Raw genomic sequence first — 21432 nt, forward strand, 5'->3', positions numbered from 1 at the left:
TTTGATGTCAGTGTGAGAACTGCACATATTATTCGTGAGGAAATAAAGATGCAGATGATTTTCGCAAAGTTTGGTCCAAGGGGGCTCTGCCATTGTCACAGACTATTTGATCAAGATGAGCATCAAGCCAGTCCCTCGTCCTCCACATAGTCCAAACTTTGCTCCCTGTGACTTTTGGTTATTCCCTAAGCTCAAGGAAAACTTTAAAGGCTGTCGTTATGAGACAAATGAGGAGATTAAAGAGGATGTGACAAGGATCATCAACATGCTCACACGAGGACTTTCAAGAAGTTGTTGGGACGGTACAAGTGCATTGCAGCCAGAGGAGATTACTTCATAGGTGACGAGAGTTTCAGGTTTATTATCTTTCATGTTTACTATCAACAAACTTATTTAAGGCACCTCGTATATGACAGAATTAAATCAATCAGACGGTATGTACTAAAATGGAAAAAGAGACATCCTGAAACTCAGGAATCCATCTTAATGTTTTGTCTAACTGTTAATCGGGCTTTATCAAGAAGGAAGTTGAAAAGTAGCAAAATATGGGATGATTGTAATTTGAGAGAATATGTATTACAAATTTAAATATGTTCAGAGCATATTTGTTTATTTTTTTTTTCTACTTGGACATATATTTAAATTTATAAATTACTATTTATCAGGTGTGTTTAAAAAAAAAGTTTTTTTTAGCTAATGTGTTTGTTGACACATGTAGATAATAGCTTTTAAAGAGATGACCTGGCACATCTGGAATCAGGTTTGGATTGGTGTCTGAGCCAATATGATATGAAACCCAAAATTAGCAATAAGGGTTATGCGCAACTACTTGAGGCATCTGAAGTTTCTATGTCAAGATGTATGTGTTTATGTGAGAGTGAAAATCTGACGAAATGTATAGAAAAAATTAAAAAGGAAAATGAATTAAGCAACGATATATGGAAGAAACAGCCATGAGTGAAGAAATTGATATTTTATTTTATAATTTATCAAAGTTTCCTGAAGAGAAAAATGAATTTTCAACTGCTATTTTCATGCATTTTTAAAAAATTTTTAAAACTTTCATTGTAAGTCTGAATTTGATGAAAACAGTGACTATATTTTCATTCTTTTTTTCTATTTGCGTGCTTGAGTTGGAGAAATGTGTTCCACTAATCTCCATGTTTTTATATCCTGTGTTGTCAGGTATCACTTGTGATTGCAGTTTAGATATGACTCAAATAGCAAGCTATCTTTGCATCGCTCCTTTTTACTGATCGCTGGAAGAGCTATCGAAATAGTTTCTAGTTAATATCAAAGTCAGTCATATCCCAATGCATTCTCTATAATTTGTTTGCCTTGGCAATCCATGTTTATTTTGATTGTGTTTAGGGATTTTTAATGTGGACTCTTTCATTAGTAATAATATCTGATCTCTATCTCTTTACATTTTTCCTAGTAAGAAATAAATACATGTATATAAAATCAGCCATTTTTATTGCCATTTCTTCATCATTGCCTCCCCCTCCTCACCATTTTATTTCAACATCATATAACACCAGCTCTTACAAAGATAAAATAGAATCTCAATTCTAATTTTATAACTGTGTATTCTTCCTCTTCTATATAAAGTAAAGTCAGAATTCCCCTATTTCTTGGACCGGTATAGCTCCAATAACAAACTGTGTATAGAATTCCACTCCGTATGCACTTTTAGTTACTTATTGGTACATGTGTAGAAAAATTAACATTTTAGAATTAAGGTATGGGAACTTTATTTTTTTATTATTTATTTGTCAAACATGGTACAGTCTGTATAACTTATTTTATTGATTTTTACTCAAGCCAGCCAGGAGCATTTGTCACTGTCTCAATCTAGGCTCCAAAAGGCTCTGGTGATCTTGATTTTTAGTATATCCTTAATGTTGCAGTTGAATCTGTTGCTGTCTCACTTCACTATGCTCTACGTAAAAGTTGAGGGAATTGTCAGGTGTGCTGGGAGGCTAGATATCAGGGCAGTTTTGCTGACAGATGTGTGGCTTATCTGCAGCTACCTGCTCAGTCCAGTGTTTGTCCAGCCTGAGACTTTTAGAGAAGAAGGACTTTTGTCAGCGTGAAATCAAGGATCCTTTTTTTCTCTCTCGGATGTTAAATCTTTTTATTCCTTTTTGACCTTTTCTAGCCTTCTGACAAAATCTATTGTCTTTTCATTACATACATTGGAAGTCTAATATATAATCTCCTTATTTGTCAATACAGCATGGATTCTAAGGAAAGCTGTATCTCTTCTAAATATGGCATTTTAAAATTGCCCATATACAATAACTGTTACTTGTACAGCAGCATTGCTTCCAACAAAGCCTTCATTGGATGATGACTCTGGGTTCAGGCATGATTTCAGGGCCCAAAGCATCATTACCACTAGCTCAGAGTGCTCCCAGCAAATACCATCAGACTTTGTTAGATTGTTGTCATTTTGTGGGATTGCTATATCCATGATGATATAAATGAAGCCTTCCATTTTCTTTATGTATTTTTTCTTGTCTGATGGAGAAAGACCCATGATTATTCCAGAATGTGGAGGTTGCGTTTACAATAAAACCTTGATATCCGACTTTGATAGGAATACAATGGCTTTCCAGCCATTTCTGACACATTCTTCTTGTAGATCTTTATATCTTTCCAACTTATGCTGGTGTACCCAGTCAAAACTTTCCTCAAATGGAACCGTTAAATTTAATGACAAAAACTTTTTTTCAAATTAATGGACCAAATGACGTTATCTGGATAACGATCCATTAACGTTATTTCAGTTGGAAATACGAGCCAGCATTCTAATATTATATATAATCACTGTTTTCATGAAAATAAGACTGATAATGAAAAAAAAGAAAAAAAAAATGCATAAAATTAGCGCAATTGAAAATAATGTACAAAAAATATAGAACAAGAAGAGTATCTGCCCCATGACAAATAAAATTCCTCAGACAGAACAGTTTTGCACCTTTTATGAAGATTAAAATCAAGATATTATGATACTAAGTCTTATGTCTAGAATCCTTATTTCCATTTTTATCAAAATAAAATTAGATTCTTAAATTTACGGAATCTTGCTTAATTGAAGTCTAATACAAATCTGAAATATTTAAATTTTCAAATGAGTGGTTGTATCCATATTATGACCCCCTAAAAAAAAATTTAAATACTCCAGAGAAACTGAAATTTAGGCAATTTCTGTTATTTGATGTTAGAATTCCACATAGTTTTTCACAAAGGACTTCTGTTAAATGTTTATCCCTTTTGCATAGAACTAAATAACTGCGTTCCAAAGCTTGTAATGATTGGTTAATTAGTTTTAGAGTGAATTCTATATAAACAGGTCATAAATAGAAATTAAAACATTTTTCTGATCTCTCTTCACTACTATATATCCGTTATTGGTGTAGGCTTTTATTAGTTTTAGGAATTATGACATTGGTAGTTAAAAAAAAAATCAAACAAGACAATCAACAATTCTTCCAGTTTTATTTTATTTGATAAATTTTCTTATAATGCAAAATAATTTAAAAGAAAAAAAAAATCATTGGGTGCAATTAAATACTTTTTGGCATCAAAAATGTAAAACAATGATAAATAAAACAAACAAGATGGGAAGAAGTAGCACTTTACTCTTAGTTTTTTTTTTTATTATTATTATTCATTAATTTTCATTTTTTATTTTTATTTTGATTAGTAAAATAAATTTTTGAAAAATTGTATTTGCTACAAGTATAACAAATATCTAAAAACCTGTATATTTCTGAACTATAATAATTCTGGTAGTTATGGTCTTCCATGCTAATTTCAAGGGGGGGACAGAATAGTAAAAAAACTGAATTTTTAACTGACTTTTAAGGAAGTTTAAACGTTTTGATTTCATTTTTGTGAGTCATGAAGGAGGAGGCGATATTTGATGATGACAAAACTGATAATTCAAAAGAGAATTTTCTTAAATTTTACTAAAAACGTATGCATTTAAAATGCACTTTTTTTTTTCACAATTAACATGTATCATCAAAAATTCGGATATATATTCAAAATGAATTTTAAACTAAACTAAACAAACAAAGGCTATTTTAAAGAATCGGTTGTTGTCCAGAATTCAACTTACTTTAAACACAGAAAAATCTTTGATGTACATACCCGTCACAAAATAAAATATCATTCCAAGAAAGCATGTAAATCGATAAAATATTTTTTTATATACAGAAAATCATTTTACAAATTTTAGTGATTTTAATAATTGTATTCATTACAAGACTAATTTATAAAGCAAGACAATTCAATTCAAATTGAGTTGTCTCGCTTTATTTAAAACACGGCGGATCAAAACGGTTTACTCATGAAATTTTATTTTTTTTTTTAGTTACAAACAAAAATAACAAAAAAAAAACGATCAATTTATGTGAATTTGGGAATATGACATTTTCATTTGATGACGAGTACTTACAAAGATTTTTCTATATATTTTTTAATTAGGCTGAATTTTGGACAAATAGCAAAAATCTTATGGCAACAAGCGTTTATGTCCTTTTTTCACTGAAACGTATCTAAAATGCAAGTTAACAGAGGGAACCTTTTATGTATATGAAACTTAATTTGTAAGGGAGGTAATTCACTATTGTCTCCCTTGAAAACTGAATTTTTTAAAGAGAAAACTAGTTTCATGGCGCCCCCATTAGTAATTATTCAAGTAACTTGATATCAATGTTATGAAATAAATGACTAGATTAGATTTGTTTTATTTATAAAGGCATTTGTTTATTCCTGTTAAAAACCCAATATTATGGTCCTGAATTTTTAAGATGAGGATAGATTATTCATACTATTTTTCTTAGCTTGAATATTATTGGCACAATGTTCCAGTTGATCTAACCTCCGACGTCCGTAAAGGGTTCCATTCAAAATTCTGTGCAGATTCCCAAGTTCGACAAGATACACCTGAAGAAGGTCAGAGAATACATTGACTGAAACATTGTGCAAATAACACGATGAGAACAGTAGTCTGAAGAATCCAAATAATATGAACCCAATAATATTCTTCAGCAGATTTATTGAATAAATATTTGAACATTTATATGAACAAATATTTGAAGATTTATTGAATAAATATTTGAACATTTATTGAATAAATATTTGAACATTGATAAAATTCAATTCACACAAAAAAGATTAATTTCTGTATAAAAATATACAAAATATTTTAAATGTGAAATAGGATTTGATTATTTGTATTTTGAAAAAAATTGTGTAACTCTAATATATATATATGTCCGCAAACTACTTTTTAGAATATTAAGATTTGTAAAATTGAATTTAATAGAAATGATCAGGAAAACACAATAGGAAAGTGCCACAAGCCATGTATAAAAAAAAAGAAAAAAAGATATTGCATCTATATATCGTCTGAATGTTTGGCCAAGGTGACTAAACATCAATGATATCAGTCATCATTGCAAACTCCTCTGGCAGGTTGGTGCAAGGAGCAAAAACACGAACAGAGAATGCTGCCTTTCTTCTATTGAGACGAAAGCAACAATAGTATGTCTTCTGTAGGTATCCAGAGATTTAAACCATAATTAAGACACAAAATTATTGATTCCAATAAGTTTTAACAAATTTTGAGCATTACAAATTTCTTGAAGTCCAGGACTTCAGTTATGTAATCTATTTTCACAAACATTTTATCATGGTAATATTTTTATTTATTTTGACTTGAAATATTTTAAGGTTTAATCTCTTAACACTAAACATTAAATTGTATATACTCTGACTTGGCATTTATACAGCATAGGGTACAGAAAAGATTCTTAGGTAAAAATAAGTATCCTCACCAAAAATTATAGAGTAAAAATTTAATTTAAAAATAAAATTCGGTTTTCATATTTTGTCAGTAATGTGGTTAAATGGCTGGCTGACTTATCTTCCCCTGTTTTACAGGTATTTCCGCTCTTATCAAAATACAAGAAAACTTATTTTTATTTTAATTAAACTTTTCTCTAATTTTTGGTGAAGATACTTATTTTTGCTTAATATGCAAATATACTGAATTTTTACTTGGAATGCAATTTTGCTATATGCCTCATACTGCATAAATGCCTCTAACTTTTGAGGCAAAGTTTCTGCTGGTTTATCAAAAGTCCTGTTATCAACATATTGTGTTAAAAAGCATAGCAACTTGCAATCCTTTTAAATTCTGTATACAATCTAGTAAAGTTGAATGACTAAAAATTTGTTAAATGATTTTCAGGGTTTCTTAGTATCAGATGTAAACTTAAAAAAAAAAAAATTTTTTTTTTTTAGCATTTTTATATTTACTTTTAATTTAAGGCAATATGTGAGGGAAGGAATTTATGTATATAGAAGAGATGTGAAGCAATTTTCATTTTCAGGAGAAAAGACACTTTATTTTTTTTTTAATTCTGAAATATTATTTAAAGCACTTAATTAAAAAAACGCAGAAGTGACCGCTAATGGAGTGATGTTCGATGCTTTTAATATAGCAAGAAAACGCGCCAGAACTGGAAGCCTATTTCAAAGGTTTTTCTGTTGCATTTTGCTGGCTGTTATCAGTTTTAAAAATCGACTTACATTTAGAACAAAAACATAAGTCAATTGTTGAACTGCATATCTCTACCTGACAATGGTATGGATGGGGCAAAGTCTTATCTGGACTATACTTCTACTTTTTTTTTTTTTTTTAGCCTCTTATATCAAGTGGCTTCATGTCTTGCCTGGGGCAATTTTCATAAATATCAGATTTAGAAAAATTAGAAGTTGAAATTCCATCAAAATTTCAAGTCACCAAACTCTTCAAGCTGAAGTTTATATAAGATGTGGGACTTAATTTGCTACAATATGTGCCAAATAGTGTGTCTCTTTGATGAGCAGAACACAAGTTATTGCCAAAAACCTTGCGTTTAGAACTGATTTAATTTTAGGATGGATAGATTGAAGTTATACCTTGTTTGATATTTGGACCAAGTTTGATAATTGGTCAAGTGATGGAGATGCTAGCCTGTACTCAAACATAGTGACAAACAAACTATCAAAAACATAACCAAAAACATTGGTGGTGGTTATAACTAGGACTATGACAAGAGAATATTCTTATTGTTTTGACTCTCGAGTATGTATCCGACAAAGTTAGACACAGTGAATCAATTGAGAACCACATCATTCTAATAAAAACCAAAATATTTACTGATATATACTCAAGAGTCAAAATAATGAAAAGAATATTCTCTTGACAAGAACAAGGTTGCTAAATTACATTAGTACATTTTTTTTTTCAAAATAAATATAATAATATAGCAAGTCTTATAAAATTTATTTTATTTACTTAAATAGGTTCCAAGTATAAAATCAACCATTTCTTTGAATTTCTGCAAGTCATTATAACAACCAACTAGGGAACATAAAAAAACTGTGTTGCTCCATAGCTTTTGAAATAGACCTCCACTTCTGCACAATGAGAATGCTTTTTATAAAGCAAACATGATGAGGATGTTTAGGAGCACCAGAGAGGGAGGGTGGCGTTTTTCTTTTAAAGTTTTATGGAAAATTGCAACATTTTATAAAAGTACCGTCTAAAATGTCGATAGTATAGAGCAGATTTGTAAAAGCTATACTACGGATTAGAATACAAGTTCAAACTGAACATATGGAAATATAAAGACTGAAACGTTCCTTCTGATATTAAACAATGGATAACTAAATTAAATTAAGTAAACTCAAGTAAAGCTTTTATATGGATTTAAAAAAAATGCAATAATATTAAATGGGTGTATGTGTTGCATTGGTAACAAATTAGAAACACTATATTTAAATTGACAACTAAATAAAATGGTTGCATGTGTGTGTGTGTATATATATATATATATAGAGAGAGAGAGAAAATAAAAAAGGAACAAACCGTATTATGTGTTCACCAACGTTTCGTCTTTATTTCGAGACTTCGAAATAAAGACGAAACGTTGGTGAACACATAATACGGTTTGTTCCTTTTTTATTTTCTCTATTTTGTCGGAATACTATTTCCATTATTTTCATCATATATATATATATATATACATATATATTATTTTTTTTCTTAAAGATTGTGTGCAGCAAACGTGAAAGATTTATATTTTTTAATTGAGAGATTAACAGGTTATTATGGAATGGGTAACATCTTTGGTGTTATTGCAATGTGAAAAAACAAAAAATTAAACCGAGATCGAGTTCATATTTAGATGAAGATCACAGAAAAAGAAATATATATATATATATATATATATATATATTCTTTTTTTTTCCTTCTTCCCTTTCTTTAGTTTGGAATTTTTTTTCCCTCAAATACTGAGGAAAGATTGATTTTTAGATTTCAATGGTAGCAGGAACCATAACATTTTCATTTAATCGGTGTGTCTGGAACTCATCATAGTTCTTCGTCTTTCAATGCTTGGAGTTGAAGATCTCTGAAAAACAAACAGGTTGATCATAAAAATTTCTTTTAATGAAAGCAAACGATTACATTATAAATAATAGAATGAACAATATTGGGAGCTTTCAGGTGAGATACTTGTTAGGTTTCTTTAGGCACCCCTTCCCTTTTTTAAAACTATTTTCCCCAGTTCAAATTTTAAAAGACCAACAAAAATATGTTTCTGAATTTTTGAGATGAGGATTGGTTATTCAGATTTGGATTCATCGGACTACTGTTCTCATCTTGAGTATCATTTTCACGTTTTGGTCGATGTAACCTCCGATCTTCTTTAGGTCTATCTTGTTGAACTCAGGAATTTGAACGGAATTTCGAACGGTACCCTTTATTTTACAGGGGTAGCATGCTCTTGATCCATCAGCCATGACTGGATTGAGGTCCTAAGTAATTCGCAATTGTATTTTTTGGTCGCCTGTTGTTGAACCTTTAACCTTCAGGAGAAGGTCACTTTTCTAATTGTTTTTTCCAAGTACTCTAACCACTGTGCCACAGGTCTTTGTGGACAATTCTACATGGAAAACTATGCAAAAGTGAGACATGTCATCCACTAAAAGTACGGTTAGAAGAAAATTGAAAAGCCGTAATATGTGGAGAGATTGAACAGTTGGGTATAGTTGATCATATCTGGAAAAGGGAAACCATATACAAAGTAAAAATTATAGACAGAAGAATGCTGGAGAGTAAGAGGATTCAAAGAAGCAGCATATATGCTGGGAGACAATTACTTACTAAGTAGACCTAGTATAGAATTTAACGACATGGGAATAATAGATATTATATACAGTAATAAGTAAAAACAATAATTATATATATAGTAATAATAATTAGTAATAAATAGTGATGTTTACAACTAGAAATAAAAATAGGTTTAAGGCTCTCAAAATTCGTATTAGAACTGTCTGCAAGGACCCATGGCGTAGTGCTTGGAAAAATCATAAAAGTGATATTCTCCAGAAGGTTCAGTTCTCAGTGTGGGCGACTGAAAATACAATTACTTAGAACCTCTATCCAGTCATGGCTGACAGAAGAAAAGCATGCTACCCCAAGGAAATAAAGAGTTCTATTTGAAATTCCAACCAAATTCCTGAGTTCAGCAAGATACACCTGAAGATGGTCAGAGGTAACACCAACTGAAATGTTGAGAAAATAACACTCAAGGTGAGAACAGTAGTTCAAAGAATCCAAATAATATGAATACCAAAAACAAATTGCCAACTTATTAATATAATCTCAAAATAAAACAAAATTTTGTGAAATATTTAATCTGATAGTTCCCAAAAATGTTTTAACTACTTTTTTTTTTGTCTTCCATTATGCTATTAGTATGATTATAATTTAGTTTACTTAAGTTTATTTTTGGTAAGAGCGCTGGTCTACTAGAGTATGGATGGATTAGGAAGTGCAATTTTTATATGTGCCCCATATGGTATAAATAACCTTTTTTTTTATTTTACTGTAACACAGTATATTAATTTCTCAATCTATTCTAATGCATTTCATTGGTGATTGTAGGTAAGCATAAACAGGTGAAATATACCAGTTAAAAATAAATTAACAGGAAAACTGAAACGTATCAGACAAAACTAGGTATTTATACCAAAAATTATGCAAAATTATCGACTAGAATTTTCGAAACTATGATGTAGGTATCTAATAAAAAAAATTCAACTTTATGAGAAATAGATGTTCTGTTATCAATGTAATTTAACTTTGAAAATACTTCATTAGTTAGGCAGGTGTACAAGGTACCTTTAATAAGTTTCCAGACTTTTTGTAAATGCATTTAAAATTGTCAGACTCTTCAAAATTCAGTATGTCATTGCTATACATCTTATAAGATGACTGACCAATTTTTATGATTTCAGATTCAAATGAACAGCTACAGCAGGAATTGGAATGCAACCTACTAAAGCATGTCATAGCTGGTGGATTTCAAAAATGCAATCTGGATGTGAGGACACTTTCAAAGAACAATATGCAATAAAATTCTGTTTTAAACTTGGAAAAAATGCCACAGAAACGTATGGAATTATATGAATCAAGCATCATTTTTTGAGCGGCATAAGAGATTCAAGGAAAGCAGGGTGTCTATGAAGGATGATGAAGTGTGGGGAGGAGTAAGGAAGTCAGAACACCAGAGTTGATTGGCCAAATAAAGAATTTCATGGATAAAACCATTATGTGTCTATAGATTAGTGCACAGTTTGATGTCAGTGTGGGAACTGTACACATAATTATCCACTAGGAACTGAACATGCGCAAAATTTGCCCAAAGGGTACTCAGAGAAGATCAGAAAGAAAGATGTTGTCATGAGAGCAGGGAGATGGTCGAGCTGATCAATTCAGATCCCGCAGTTTTGATGCTCTGGTGACCTACAATGAGAGCTGGATCAACTGCTATAACCCAGAAACCAAGTTCCCAGTAGAAGCATGCTGGCTCTCCCAGACCCAAGAAGGCCAGACAGAGCAAATCCACCCAGAAACATGATCAGTTTTTTTGACAGCATGAGCATGATCTGTACGCACTAGGTTTCCACTGGACAGACAGTCAACAAGGAATACTCTGTTAAGGTTTTAAGGGGTTCAGGAAGAGATTCTGTCAGAAAAGGCCAGCACTCTTAAAAATCAGGTCAGTGACATTTCCACTAGGACAATGCACCAATCCACAACTCCATCTTTGTCGCAGACTATTTAACCAAGATGAGCATCAAGACAGTTCCTAACCCTCCCTATAGCCCAGACCTTGTTTCCTGTGACTTTTGGTTATTCTCTAAGTTCAAAGAAAACCTCAGAGGCTGTCATTATGAGACAATTGAGAAGATGAGAGGTTGTGATGAGGGTCATTGACATGCTCATACAAGAGGACTTCCATGGGGTCTTCCAGAAGTTGTTGGAACAGTACAAGTGCGTTTCAGCAAGAGGAGATTACTTTGAAGGGGATTAGAGTTTCATATGTGAACTATCAATAAAAGTGCCCATTAAAAAAAAAAAAGTCTGGAAACTTATTGAAGGCCACTCGTATGTAAAATTTCACGATTGACTTGGGTTTTTGTTTTAGATACATCCAAGCATTTCAAGAAGAGGTTCTATCTGTCAAAGTTTTAAAAAGTTTGTTTTTGATCGAGTTAGTTTGTAACTTTATGTACAACCTAGTGTTTACATCGCTTGACCAATCATCAAACTTAGTCAAAATATTGGTCATGAAAACTGATTTAATTTTGAGATATCAGGTCAATGGTCAAAGATCATGGAAAAATATGTCACATTATTGATGACAGTTTCAATTCTATTCATTGCAGAGACTCACTGTATGATCCATATTGTAACCAATGAAATCTTGCATCTTACATGTCAAAAGTCCGGTCATGGTTCAAAATTTGATGGCATTCTAATTTCTGATTTTTTTCCAAATTAGGATGTATGGACTTGATACAAACCTTCAACAGTTATTGATGTTCCCATGGGATAACTTTGAGAATACTTCATTTGTCAGGTGGAGATATACAACCTCAAGACTGACTTAGGTTTTTGTTTGAGGTGTCAAAGCATCTCTAAAAGAGGCTTTGAACATCAGTATGTCACACACAAGTTTTAAATAGCATTTTCATCACTACATATGTCGATCGTTTGATTCAATATTCATTTACTTTTGTTTCGGTCTTGATTTCAGATTGTTAATAAAAAAAAATTAAAAAAAAGGTGTCTGTCCTTTAGTACCTGAATTTCACATGTGCACTGGAAAAGGACGAACCTTGGACATTTCTGGAAGTTCACTCTCAGTATCAAATATGGAAGTAAGACAGATCTGTAATGAGATCCATGGAAATAATACATGTCATCAACCGACCCCAACCATTCCAGTTGAACGTGGGTTAGTAATCCCGGCACCGAAAGCAGGCATATGTTTAGGATTGGTGTCAGTAGAAAATGGTAAATTTGGCGCTACTTTTATTTTGATATTTTAAACAATTATGAAAGGTTCCTTCCAGACCCAAACACAAGTGCATCTCCATGCTATATATGCACATACAACACACATGCTTAAACAAAAGCAAGAAATAATTAGTAAGAAAAGTTTATAATACTATTTTTCTTTCCAGATGTGCTTTTAGAAAAAAAAGGGGGGGGGAGTATTAATTAGTCTTTCTGCAACAAACATTGGCCTAATTTTTCAAAACCGTTTATACAATAATTGTGTAAAGAAACAATTTACAATCTATGTGGTAGCTGACCGTCTAATTTTAAACCAGTGCATCATTTTCGTTTGTGGCCTCACACTTTCTCATCCGCATTTCAGACGTGTCCATTTAAAGCTTTTTTTTGGCAATCGCTCTAGGCAAGCCACTTGATGTTAAAGAGCCCCCCCCCCCCAATAGCAATTTAAGATTAAAAACTAACTAATGATAAGTGTTGGAATGATTCTGACCTGGAAAACAGCAGTTCTTCCTCTGTTGTCAAAAACATTGTTCATGGAATGTGAGGATTAAAGGACAAAATAAGGGAAGTGAAATTACGAGACTGACGAAAATAAACTCAAGGTCCATTTTCTACTTTTCTTTAACAATTCTAAGAAAATTTCCTAACTACAGATCGTCATGTTAGCACCAGTTATGAAAAAAGTCTGGAATCTTATTGAAGGCAGCTCATATGTAAAATTTCACAATTGACTTGGGTTTTTGTTTAAGATACATCCAAGCATTTCAAAAAGAGGTTTTTGATGGAGTTAGTTTGTAACTTTATGTACAACTACACCGCTTGACCAATCATCAAACTTGGTCAAAATATCGGTCATTCAAACTTATCAGGCAATATTCCAAACTCATCAGGTAACATTCCAAATATTGCCAAGTCTGCTGCAAAGAAGATAATTTCTCTATATACAGCTAGAAAACTTCTTACATTTGCCAGTATCCTATATTTCTATAAAGCCACCATTCACCTGTGCATGATGTATTGTTGCCATATCTGGGCTGGTGGACCAACCATTAGCCTCTTCCTCTTTGACAAGGTGCAAAAAGATAATTTCTAACCTAATGTTCCACACTATCTACTAAACTACAGCCCCTGTCAGATCGCCTCAATGTTGCATCCCTGCGTTTGTTTTACAAGTATTTCCACAGAATGTGCTGTGATGAACTTATTGCACTTTTATTCCCCTCTCAACGTAAATAGCCTCAACTCATTTGACAACGAGCAAGATCCCACTCCTTCACTGAAGTTTCTGAGAAGATTTTCTACTGATAGCTTTTCTCTTAGGATCACTTGCCTTTGGAATTATCTTCCTGCTCACTATTTCCCCAAATATACCAACATGCAGAAATTAGATTATTATGTGAACAAACACTTTGTTGCCCAACTCCCCATAAATCTTGTCCCTATCACAATAGCCCTTTACACTTCAATAGTAGCCTTGTTTAGGGTGATCAAAAGAAATAAAATATTTTAAATACAATAATTATGTGATAGATGACTGCTGGATCTTAAAGCTGTGCATTATTTTCATTTGCAACTTGGCACTTTTTTTTTCAACCCCATTAGTTTAGTGTCCATTAAGAGGAAAATGCCTTTATCTACAACTGGTTCTACCAAGAAAGAATAGAGATAAAGGTGATTAAGATAATTGATGTTATCAGCACACAGAATCAAAATCGACAAGTTGAGGAAACGTTTGTGCCAGATGGATAGCTGCTATATATATATATATATATAAATGCAACTTTGTGTGTGTGTGTGTGTGTGTGTCTAAGTTACTGCATGGAGGCATGTGAAGCTTCCTCCCAGGCGATTTCACGGGATGACAATAAACATATGAGTGTGAAATATTCGTTGATCATTATTCAATCCTGGGCAACGTCAGGTCTCCTTGCTAATATATATATATATATATATATATATACACACCCACACACACAAGCCTCTGTTCAGTTTTAAGAGTCTCCTGTTAGGGTGCCTACACAAGAGTTGTGTAATCTTTTGAAATGATATTACTTGATTCCAGTGGTAAGAATAGATTCAGGATGACTGGAAATAATGCTGCTATTTTCATGGAAAGTGCTTGTCTGAGCTTCAATCTATGGTCCTCAGCCTGCTAAACTTTCACAAAAAGCACTCATCTAGCTACAACCACTATCAACAATTTTTCTCCACTCTCTATCTGTGCCTAAATCTAAACGCAGATTCCATTAACAAAGCTTTTTTCCTAGAATTGCCCACTTGTAGAACTTTTCCATTGGGCTGCTTTCCAGCTAACTACAATATGGTTGTTTTCAAGTCCAATGTAAACAGATTCTCGTTGAACCGTCCCCTTAAATAATCAAATTCTATCCAATGTTCACCACTAACAATCACTACGCTTTTGTCTTAGTAACCATTATACACTCTTTAACCTTGAGTGGCCTTCAGGCCTTGATAAGTGGTGACTCCCTTGTAAAAAAAGGAAATAAATAAGCAAGGTGACCTCCCACATACTGCACCCAAATAGTTAGCCATTTTAGTACTGATAAGGTTCATTGCTGTTTAGCTCGGGTGATCTCGGGAACTGGTGTCAACGTAATCATGTCAGTATATATATATAAGAAAAAGGGGCATAAATGTAATTATAAGGCAGGCAATAAAAATGCAAATAGAAAGATGATATCCAATTTATCAACTTAACGATCTGTCAGAAGTGAATGTATTAGGGAGTTAATGGGTGTCTATGTTGTTAGACATTATAAAACTGCAAGTTTTGGTCATATGTGTAAGCATTGATTACATAAGAAATGCAATGAAATCACCTGTAGTTTAAGATCTGATAAACAGTTTCCGTGCAAGAAGTGTAAGACTACAGAGATGGATGAGAACTCAAACATATAGAAAGTATATTTGGATGGCGAAACTATTGAAGTTTTTGTTACTGTGGTGATGCCATTAAAGCACCGGAAGGAGTTGGTACTAGTGTGGTTGCAAGAGTTAGGAATGGGTGGACTAAGTTCAGGGAACTTCTATCATCACTCAACAAACAGAGCGTTACCCATTGTTGACCAAGAGAGGAGTCTATCATGCATGTTCATGAAGTGTAATGATGTATGAAAATAAAACCTAGCAAGTGAAGCTTGAGGACAGGAGTTGCATGGAGAAGTGATATGAGAATAATACAATGGATGTATTTATGGGAATCTTAGACAAATCTAAGACAGACTAAGATTTGTTGACCTTGAAAAGATTAAATTTGGACAGTATTGGGAGAGGAGTGTAAAACAGGAGATTTTGTTGGTATAGTAACATTAAAAAAAATGGATAAGAGTTTTTGGATTCGTAGATGTTGAAAAGTTGAGGCAGCAGGGTCAGTTGGCAGCAGGGTTGCGGAGTCAGATGGTATAAGGTCAGACTTCTATGATGCTAGCTACAACTCGTTTGATTTGTCCAACTAACTCATTTAACTTCAGGCTAAGAAAAGAATCTCAATGAAATGCTGTTGAGAACAGTAATCTTAATATTTCGTTTGAATGCATCTGGAGTCATTGATATAGTCATTATAACAAAAAAAAAAAAAAATGTTGAAGATGCTGTAGCAAGTTTCTTTTCAATATTTAAAGTTTTAGATTTTGATGCGGTTGATGTCTCAGGTGAATCTTTGTTTTGTACCATTTTAAAAATGTCAGGATGGCGGTGCTCCAAATATCTTTTCAAGTTAAAACACAAGTAGAAGCATGGCCTTTAGAAATACTATAACCAAAAGCACTAACTTTAACACCACAAGTTGTTTCTTCATCGTCTCAGCCTATTATGCACTGATATACATAATTCTTGCAATGTTAAAGTAAAATGTTAAAAAAAGAAAATGGTAGATTTGTTTTGAAGCCATGTTAAGGGTGGAGCAAGTTTTGTAAGAATTTTCAAAACTATAAATTATTTATTTCTGTAAATCTGTAGGAAAATAAATAAATAAAAAATATAGAAGTTTAATTCAAAATGTAAAATTGTTTGCTTTGTTTCTGTAAGCATTTTTTTGTAATCTGCAGAAAGAGATAATATGTAAAAGAAAAGAAATAAAATTCTAACTTACAATAAAATTTTAGTAAAGAAATCAAAATATACATTGAACACACTATTGCCTCCAAAAATGGAAGCAAGACCATAGAAAAACTGCTAAAATGTTCAACTGATCACACCAAACGGAGGAAATTTTATTGGACTTAAGTCGGAATCAAACAATAAATTCTGACTGACTCTCAGCTAAAACATCCTACTCTGCTCAACTCTGACTCCACAGCCCTGATTGGCAGGGGAAGTCCAAGAAAAAAATGAGAGGGAATGATGGATTTGAAAGAAAGTGGTAAAGACCCGACCAGAGAAAAATTTGCATGGAAATAAATTTTGAAAAGCCGTCCAACACATGCCATCAAATGGTAAAGTTGTTTTGTTTTCTTCTTTGTTATAAAAAAAGATTGTAATCTTTCAAAATACAAACACGAGCTACTTTCCATGTACACTTTTAAATGATAATGATGATGGAAAAATACAGTAATAGCAAACGAAATCCCTATACAGGCTTGAATAAAATACTTCTCTACTTTATAATAAGGACCAATGTGTATTTATTTGTATATCTAAATGAATTCAATTTTTTTCATTTATCACTCACAGCCGCTATTTCAATCAATAATACAACATAATATTTTTAACTACTGTCTATGTAGAGTACACATGAAAACACAAAGGCAGCTATTTAAATACCAAATTTGCCTTACTATTTTAAACAGTTCATAATAAATTAATGTTTGGTGTTATTCAATTGTAATTTTATCGTCATATATATATATTTCAATATTTTTCATTAACAGAAATTAATGTGATTTTATATATAAAAAGGATAGATTATGAAAGTCTTCCTAAAAATATTTACTAATTATTTTTAAGAGGGGGGTGCAATTTAAATCAAACTAACTAAAAAGAAACATACCAACAACTAATAAGCAAGAGTTCAGAACGAGGAGAAGGTCACCGACTGCTTGCTTGCTCTCTTTTCACTTCAATTAGTGACACTACATTTTCTTTTTTATCGTTTTTAAGTTCAATGAAAAATTTTAAGTTAAAACAAAGATTCCCCCTCTACAGGCGAATTGATTTCTACTTTTTATTTCTTTATGGTCTTATTTAAAAGATATAGTTAAATTTATGAAGTTATAATGAACTGCTAATACATGATAAAGTCGGTACCCCCCTCTCCTCAATTCATACATCATAGAACGATAAACAGGTGCGACATAATTTACGCTTCCTGCCAATAACGGATGCCTGTTTCCAGAAATTCAAATTCATTTTTAATTCGCTTTCAAAATTTCCTATACTTATTCTGTCCAAAATAACCAGACTTAGAGGATTGGTTTGGTTTGGTTGTTTTTGTTTTACGGCATATCAACCCTTTTCAGGTTATTTAATGCCGAATCCAAAGATTTTGAAGAAAACTTTTTTAATTAGAATATATTTGTTGTTTTCAAGTCGGTTTCTATTCAACCCATAGTTGGGACCCTAACAGGTACTACCACTCCGGGTCAGAGTGGACCTGGGAGCAATGGCAATTAAAGGGTGGCTCCACACTCCCCAAAGTCCGCAAGCTGGGGCCTCACCACTGGATATAGTTTAAGGTCATATCCAGGACCAGACTTAGAGGAAGTGGGTATAATTGTCACAAACTCAAGAAATCTATCACTCTCCCATGAAACACTGGGAATTTCCTTCATTGGCTACACTTCAGATCAGAATGTCATAGTTTCATTAATATATATATATATATATATATATATATATATATATATATATATTAGTGTTGGGAATTAATCGGAATCGAAAAAATTTTAGCCTATTTTCCAATGCCAAAACAGATACCTTAAATTATTTTTTTTATTTGATTTTAGTTTAAGAAATATCTTCCACTGTTTGTAGTAATAATAATAAAATAAATATTTCTTGATTTAAACTTCCAGTAAGACTAAAATCTCTAGATCACCCCATCATAAGTGTCTTTTTAGATTTGAGAAAATATAGCCACATTTAAGAGATGCTTTTTTTTATCGTAATCGGTACTAAATATTTATTCGTATATATAATCGGTATTAAATATTTAGAGATTTCTAAAGTATCGGAATCGAGAATTTAGTACGGAAGCGGTAATTGTATCGGTAACTGGAAAAATATTGGAATCGTCCCATCACTAATATATATATGTGTGTGTGTGTGTGGTTTTTCTCTTAATTTTCTTATTTTGTTCAAACCAGGATGGGGCATCCTACCAGATGCCAAACATTCTCCTGCTATTTTATACATTCCAACCGAGAGATCTGTTTAAGATTCTAATCGTCCCTTTAAGTACAATTGTTTGAATCTCGCTTGCACTTGGTTCATCAAGTATATTTGCCAGGTAGTTTTTGAAATTCTTTTTCATGAGTCCAGTTGCTCCTATGATTACTGGAATGATGGAGATCTTCCTAAGATTCCAGTTTCCTTCCCTATTTAGGTTTTATATCCCCATTTACCTTAACAACACCAATACATCAATTACTTTTTGTTGTACCGCTGAGCAGAAAACAATACACAAATATAAAACAGAGAATAGATTTATTTTGTTTTGTACAACAATAAAAGTCCATGTCGGATAGCAAACAACTATTAAGCAAGTTAACAAGTAGACCACTAAATGTTTGCATTCCAACTAGCAGTTTCAACAGACTCTAATCAGTTTCACTCTCTGTAAATATACCTGGACCGTGGTTATGTGTTTGGGCCACGTCACAACACTTCTTTTGCATTGCATCTTTGGTAACAGGCCAGTCTCATTAAAATAAAGGGGTAAGGTGATGTTGTATGCATGAACAGGAAGTGGTCTAATGTATTATTATATGAATAAGAGATGCCTATAAATGCATAAATAGATGAAAAGTGGGTAATCAATAGTTATAAATAGAATTTCTAGTTTTTTCATAAATATATCGAATGTATGTCAGCATTTCAGCTGCCACATGTTTTTGCTTCATCCATATGAAAATCAAGCCTTCCTCTCTTCTCTCCAAAAGATGGTGGTGCTTCTCCGTAAACATCTGACAGTCAGAATGTCAGAGTTAATTGCAACTGTTATATACGAGTCTTCTTTCAAGAACCGTATTCAAGAACATTATTTTCATGGTAAGTCCTCGTCTGAGCTCTAATCTATGGACCCCCCCTCGCCAAACTTTCATGAGAAACGCTCGTCTAGCTGAAACTGCTATCAATAATTTCCCCCACTCTTTATCTGTGCCTAAACCTAAACGTAGATTCCATGAACAAAGCTTGTTTCTTAGAAGTGCACACCTATGGAACTGTCTTCCGTTTCCCTGCTTTCCAGCTGATTACAATATGGTCGTCTTCAAGTCCAATGTAAACAAGTTCTTGATGAGCCGTTCCCCTTAATCCAATTTACCAAATTTATACTACTAACAATTTCTACGATATTGTCCCATTGACTACTGTACACTATTTAACCCTTATCCTTGAGTGCCCTCTGGACCTTGATAAGTGGTGACTCCTAGGTAAAAAAGACTTCAATGTTCAGTGCCAAACGAGATAAGAAACTAAAGTCATTAAAGGAAGAAATATCCGAGGATTGTTCCAAAAGTAATCAACATAATTGTATGTTGTAATATTTTTGTTATTTTTTATGTTAAATTTTATTGGCAGGAGTTAGCTCCCTTAAAGCTTTTGGAAGTTTTCTACCTTCACATATACACTGTCTCCACATATTTAGAGACGTGTGTACCATTAAAACGAGTAAACTTTTGTGCTCCAGAATTTATTTTTCTATATCGTCATCACCATTCTTAATGCACTTTTTCCAGCGATGAATGTGAATGTATAAGTCGGTGCCTACCGAGGCGGTCCATTTTTCATGGCTGAGCTTCCAACGCCATCATCGGGGAAATGCTGCCCATGTAATGCGTCCTTCAGAGGTTCAAACAGGTGGAAGTCTGACAGTGCCAGGCCTGGATTATATGGTGGGTTAGACAGCACCATTCAGCCGAACTGTCATACATTCCATGATCTTCAGACTTGTGTGTGGCCTGGCGTTGTCATCTCGCAAATGAGATGTTTCTCTTTTCTCTTGCCTTACATGGTGAATCCGGGCCTTCATTTTTGTCAACGTTTCAATGTAATGATCAGAGTGGACAGTCAACCTTGGTTCCAAAAATTCCAGGAGGATGACAATTCCTGTTCCAGAAAATCATGTACATCACTTTCCCTGCAGATTTCTTTATCTTGAACTTCTTTGCTGAGGACCGTGAGTGGTACCATTCCATCGTGCTCTTTGGATTCCAGCTGATAGGGATTGCTTTCTTAGAATCTCACACTGTCAATGTTTGCAACAAAGAGATGAAACTTTCAAGTCATGAATGCAGGAGCTCAATTATCATAATAATGCAATTTGCAATCTCTTCTGATCCATTTGGATGGAATAAAAAAAAAAGGGAGGCATTACTTTTGGAAGAACCCTCGTACATTTTGTTACTCATAATCTTTTCACCCCAAACCATCTAAAGAAAAAGTACATTAAAGAGTCTTATGTTAAGTTTGGGCTAAAAATGAATTATTTACTTCCTTGCCACGAGATTAGACAAAAAGTCCGGTGTAGCTTTGAGAAACAAGCACACTAGAACAAGTGTACTTCGGCCTACAAAAAATGTCCTTTAATATTTCCATGATTAGCAATAAGCTGGTCCCTTCTCTGAGAGAAGGTAAAGCCTGAAAGGGTGGATCTCCTAGGACTGCACAAAAACACATCAACCTGACAGCAACAAAGCCACTGTTGGACTGATTTGTATCCGAATTCTATGATGCAAAAATGAATTTGGTTTGAGATTAAAATCAGTAGCATGAATGCAAAGAAAGAAATTGCATTATTTTCCACACACACAAAA

General features: G+C 33.0%; 1 protein-coding gene across 2 annotated transcripts in view; it reads right to left on the reverse strand.

The window, feature by feature from the left end:
- Positions 1 to 8285: 8285 nt before the first annotated feature.
- The window catches only part of LOC145286141 (rab-like protein 3), a 197096-nt gene continuing 183949 nt past the window's right edge, over positions 8286 to 21432 (reverse strand). The window contains exons 8-9 of one of the 2 annotated variants that reach the window (XM_080134863.1): positions 12221 to 12308; positions 8344 to 8477 (exon numbers count right to left, since the gene is read on the reverse strand). In XM_080134863.1, the coding sequence (XP_079990989.1) occupies positions 12228 to 12308 (81 nt within the window). In that variant the 3' untranslated portion in view covers positions 8344 to 8477; positions 12221 to 12227. Of the gene's footprint in view, positions 8478 to 12220; positions 12309 to 21432 lie in introns of both variants that reach the window. The other variant, XM_080134864.1, reaches the window with a different exon arrangement.

Source organism: Euprymna scolopes, chromosome 10, assembly GCF_053919585.1.
Source record: "Euprymna scolopes isolate OS-2025 chromosome 10, ASM5391958v1, whole genome shotgun sequence".
Classification (NCBI taxonomy): Eukaryota; Metazoa; Mollusca; class Cephalopoda; order Sepiida; family Sepiolidae; genus Euprymna; species Euprymna scolopes.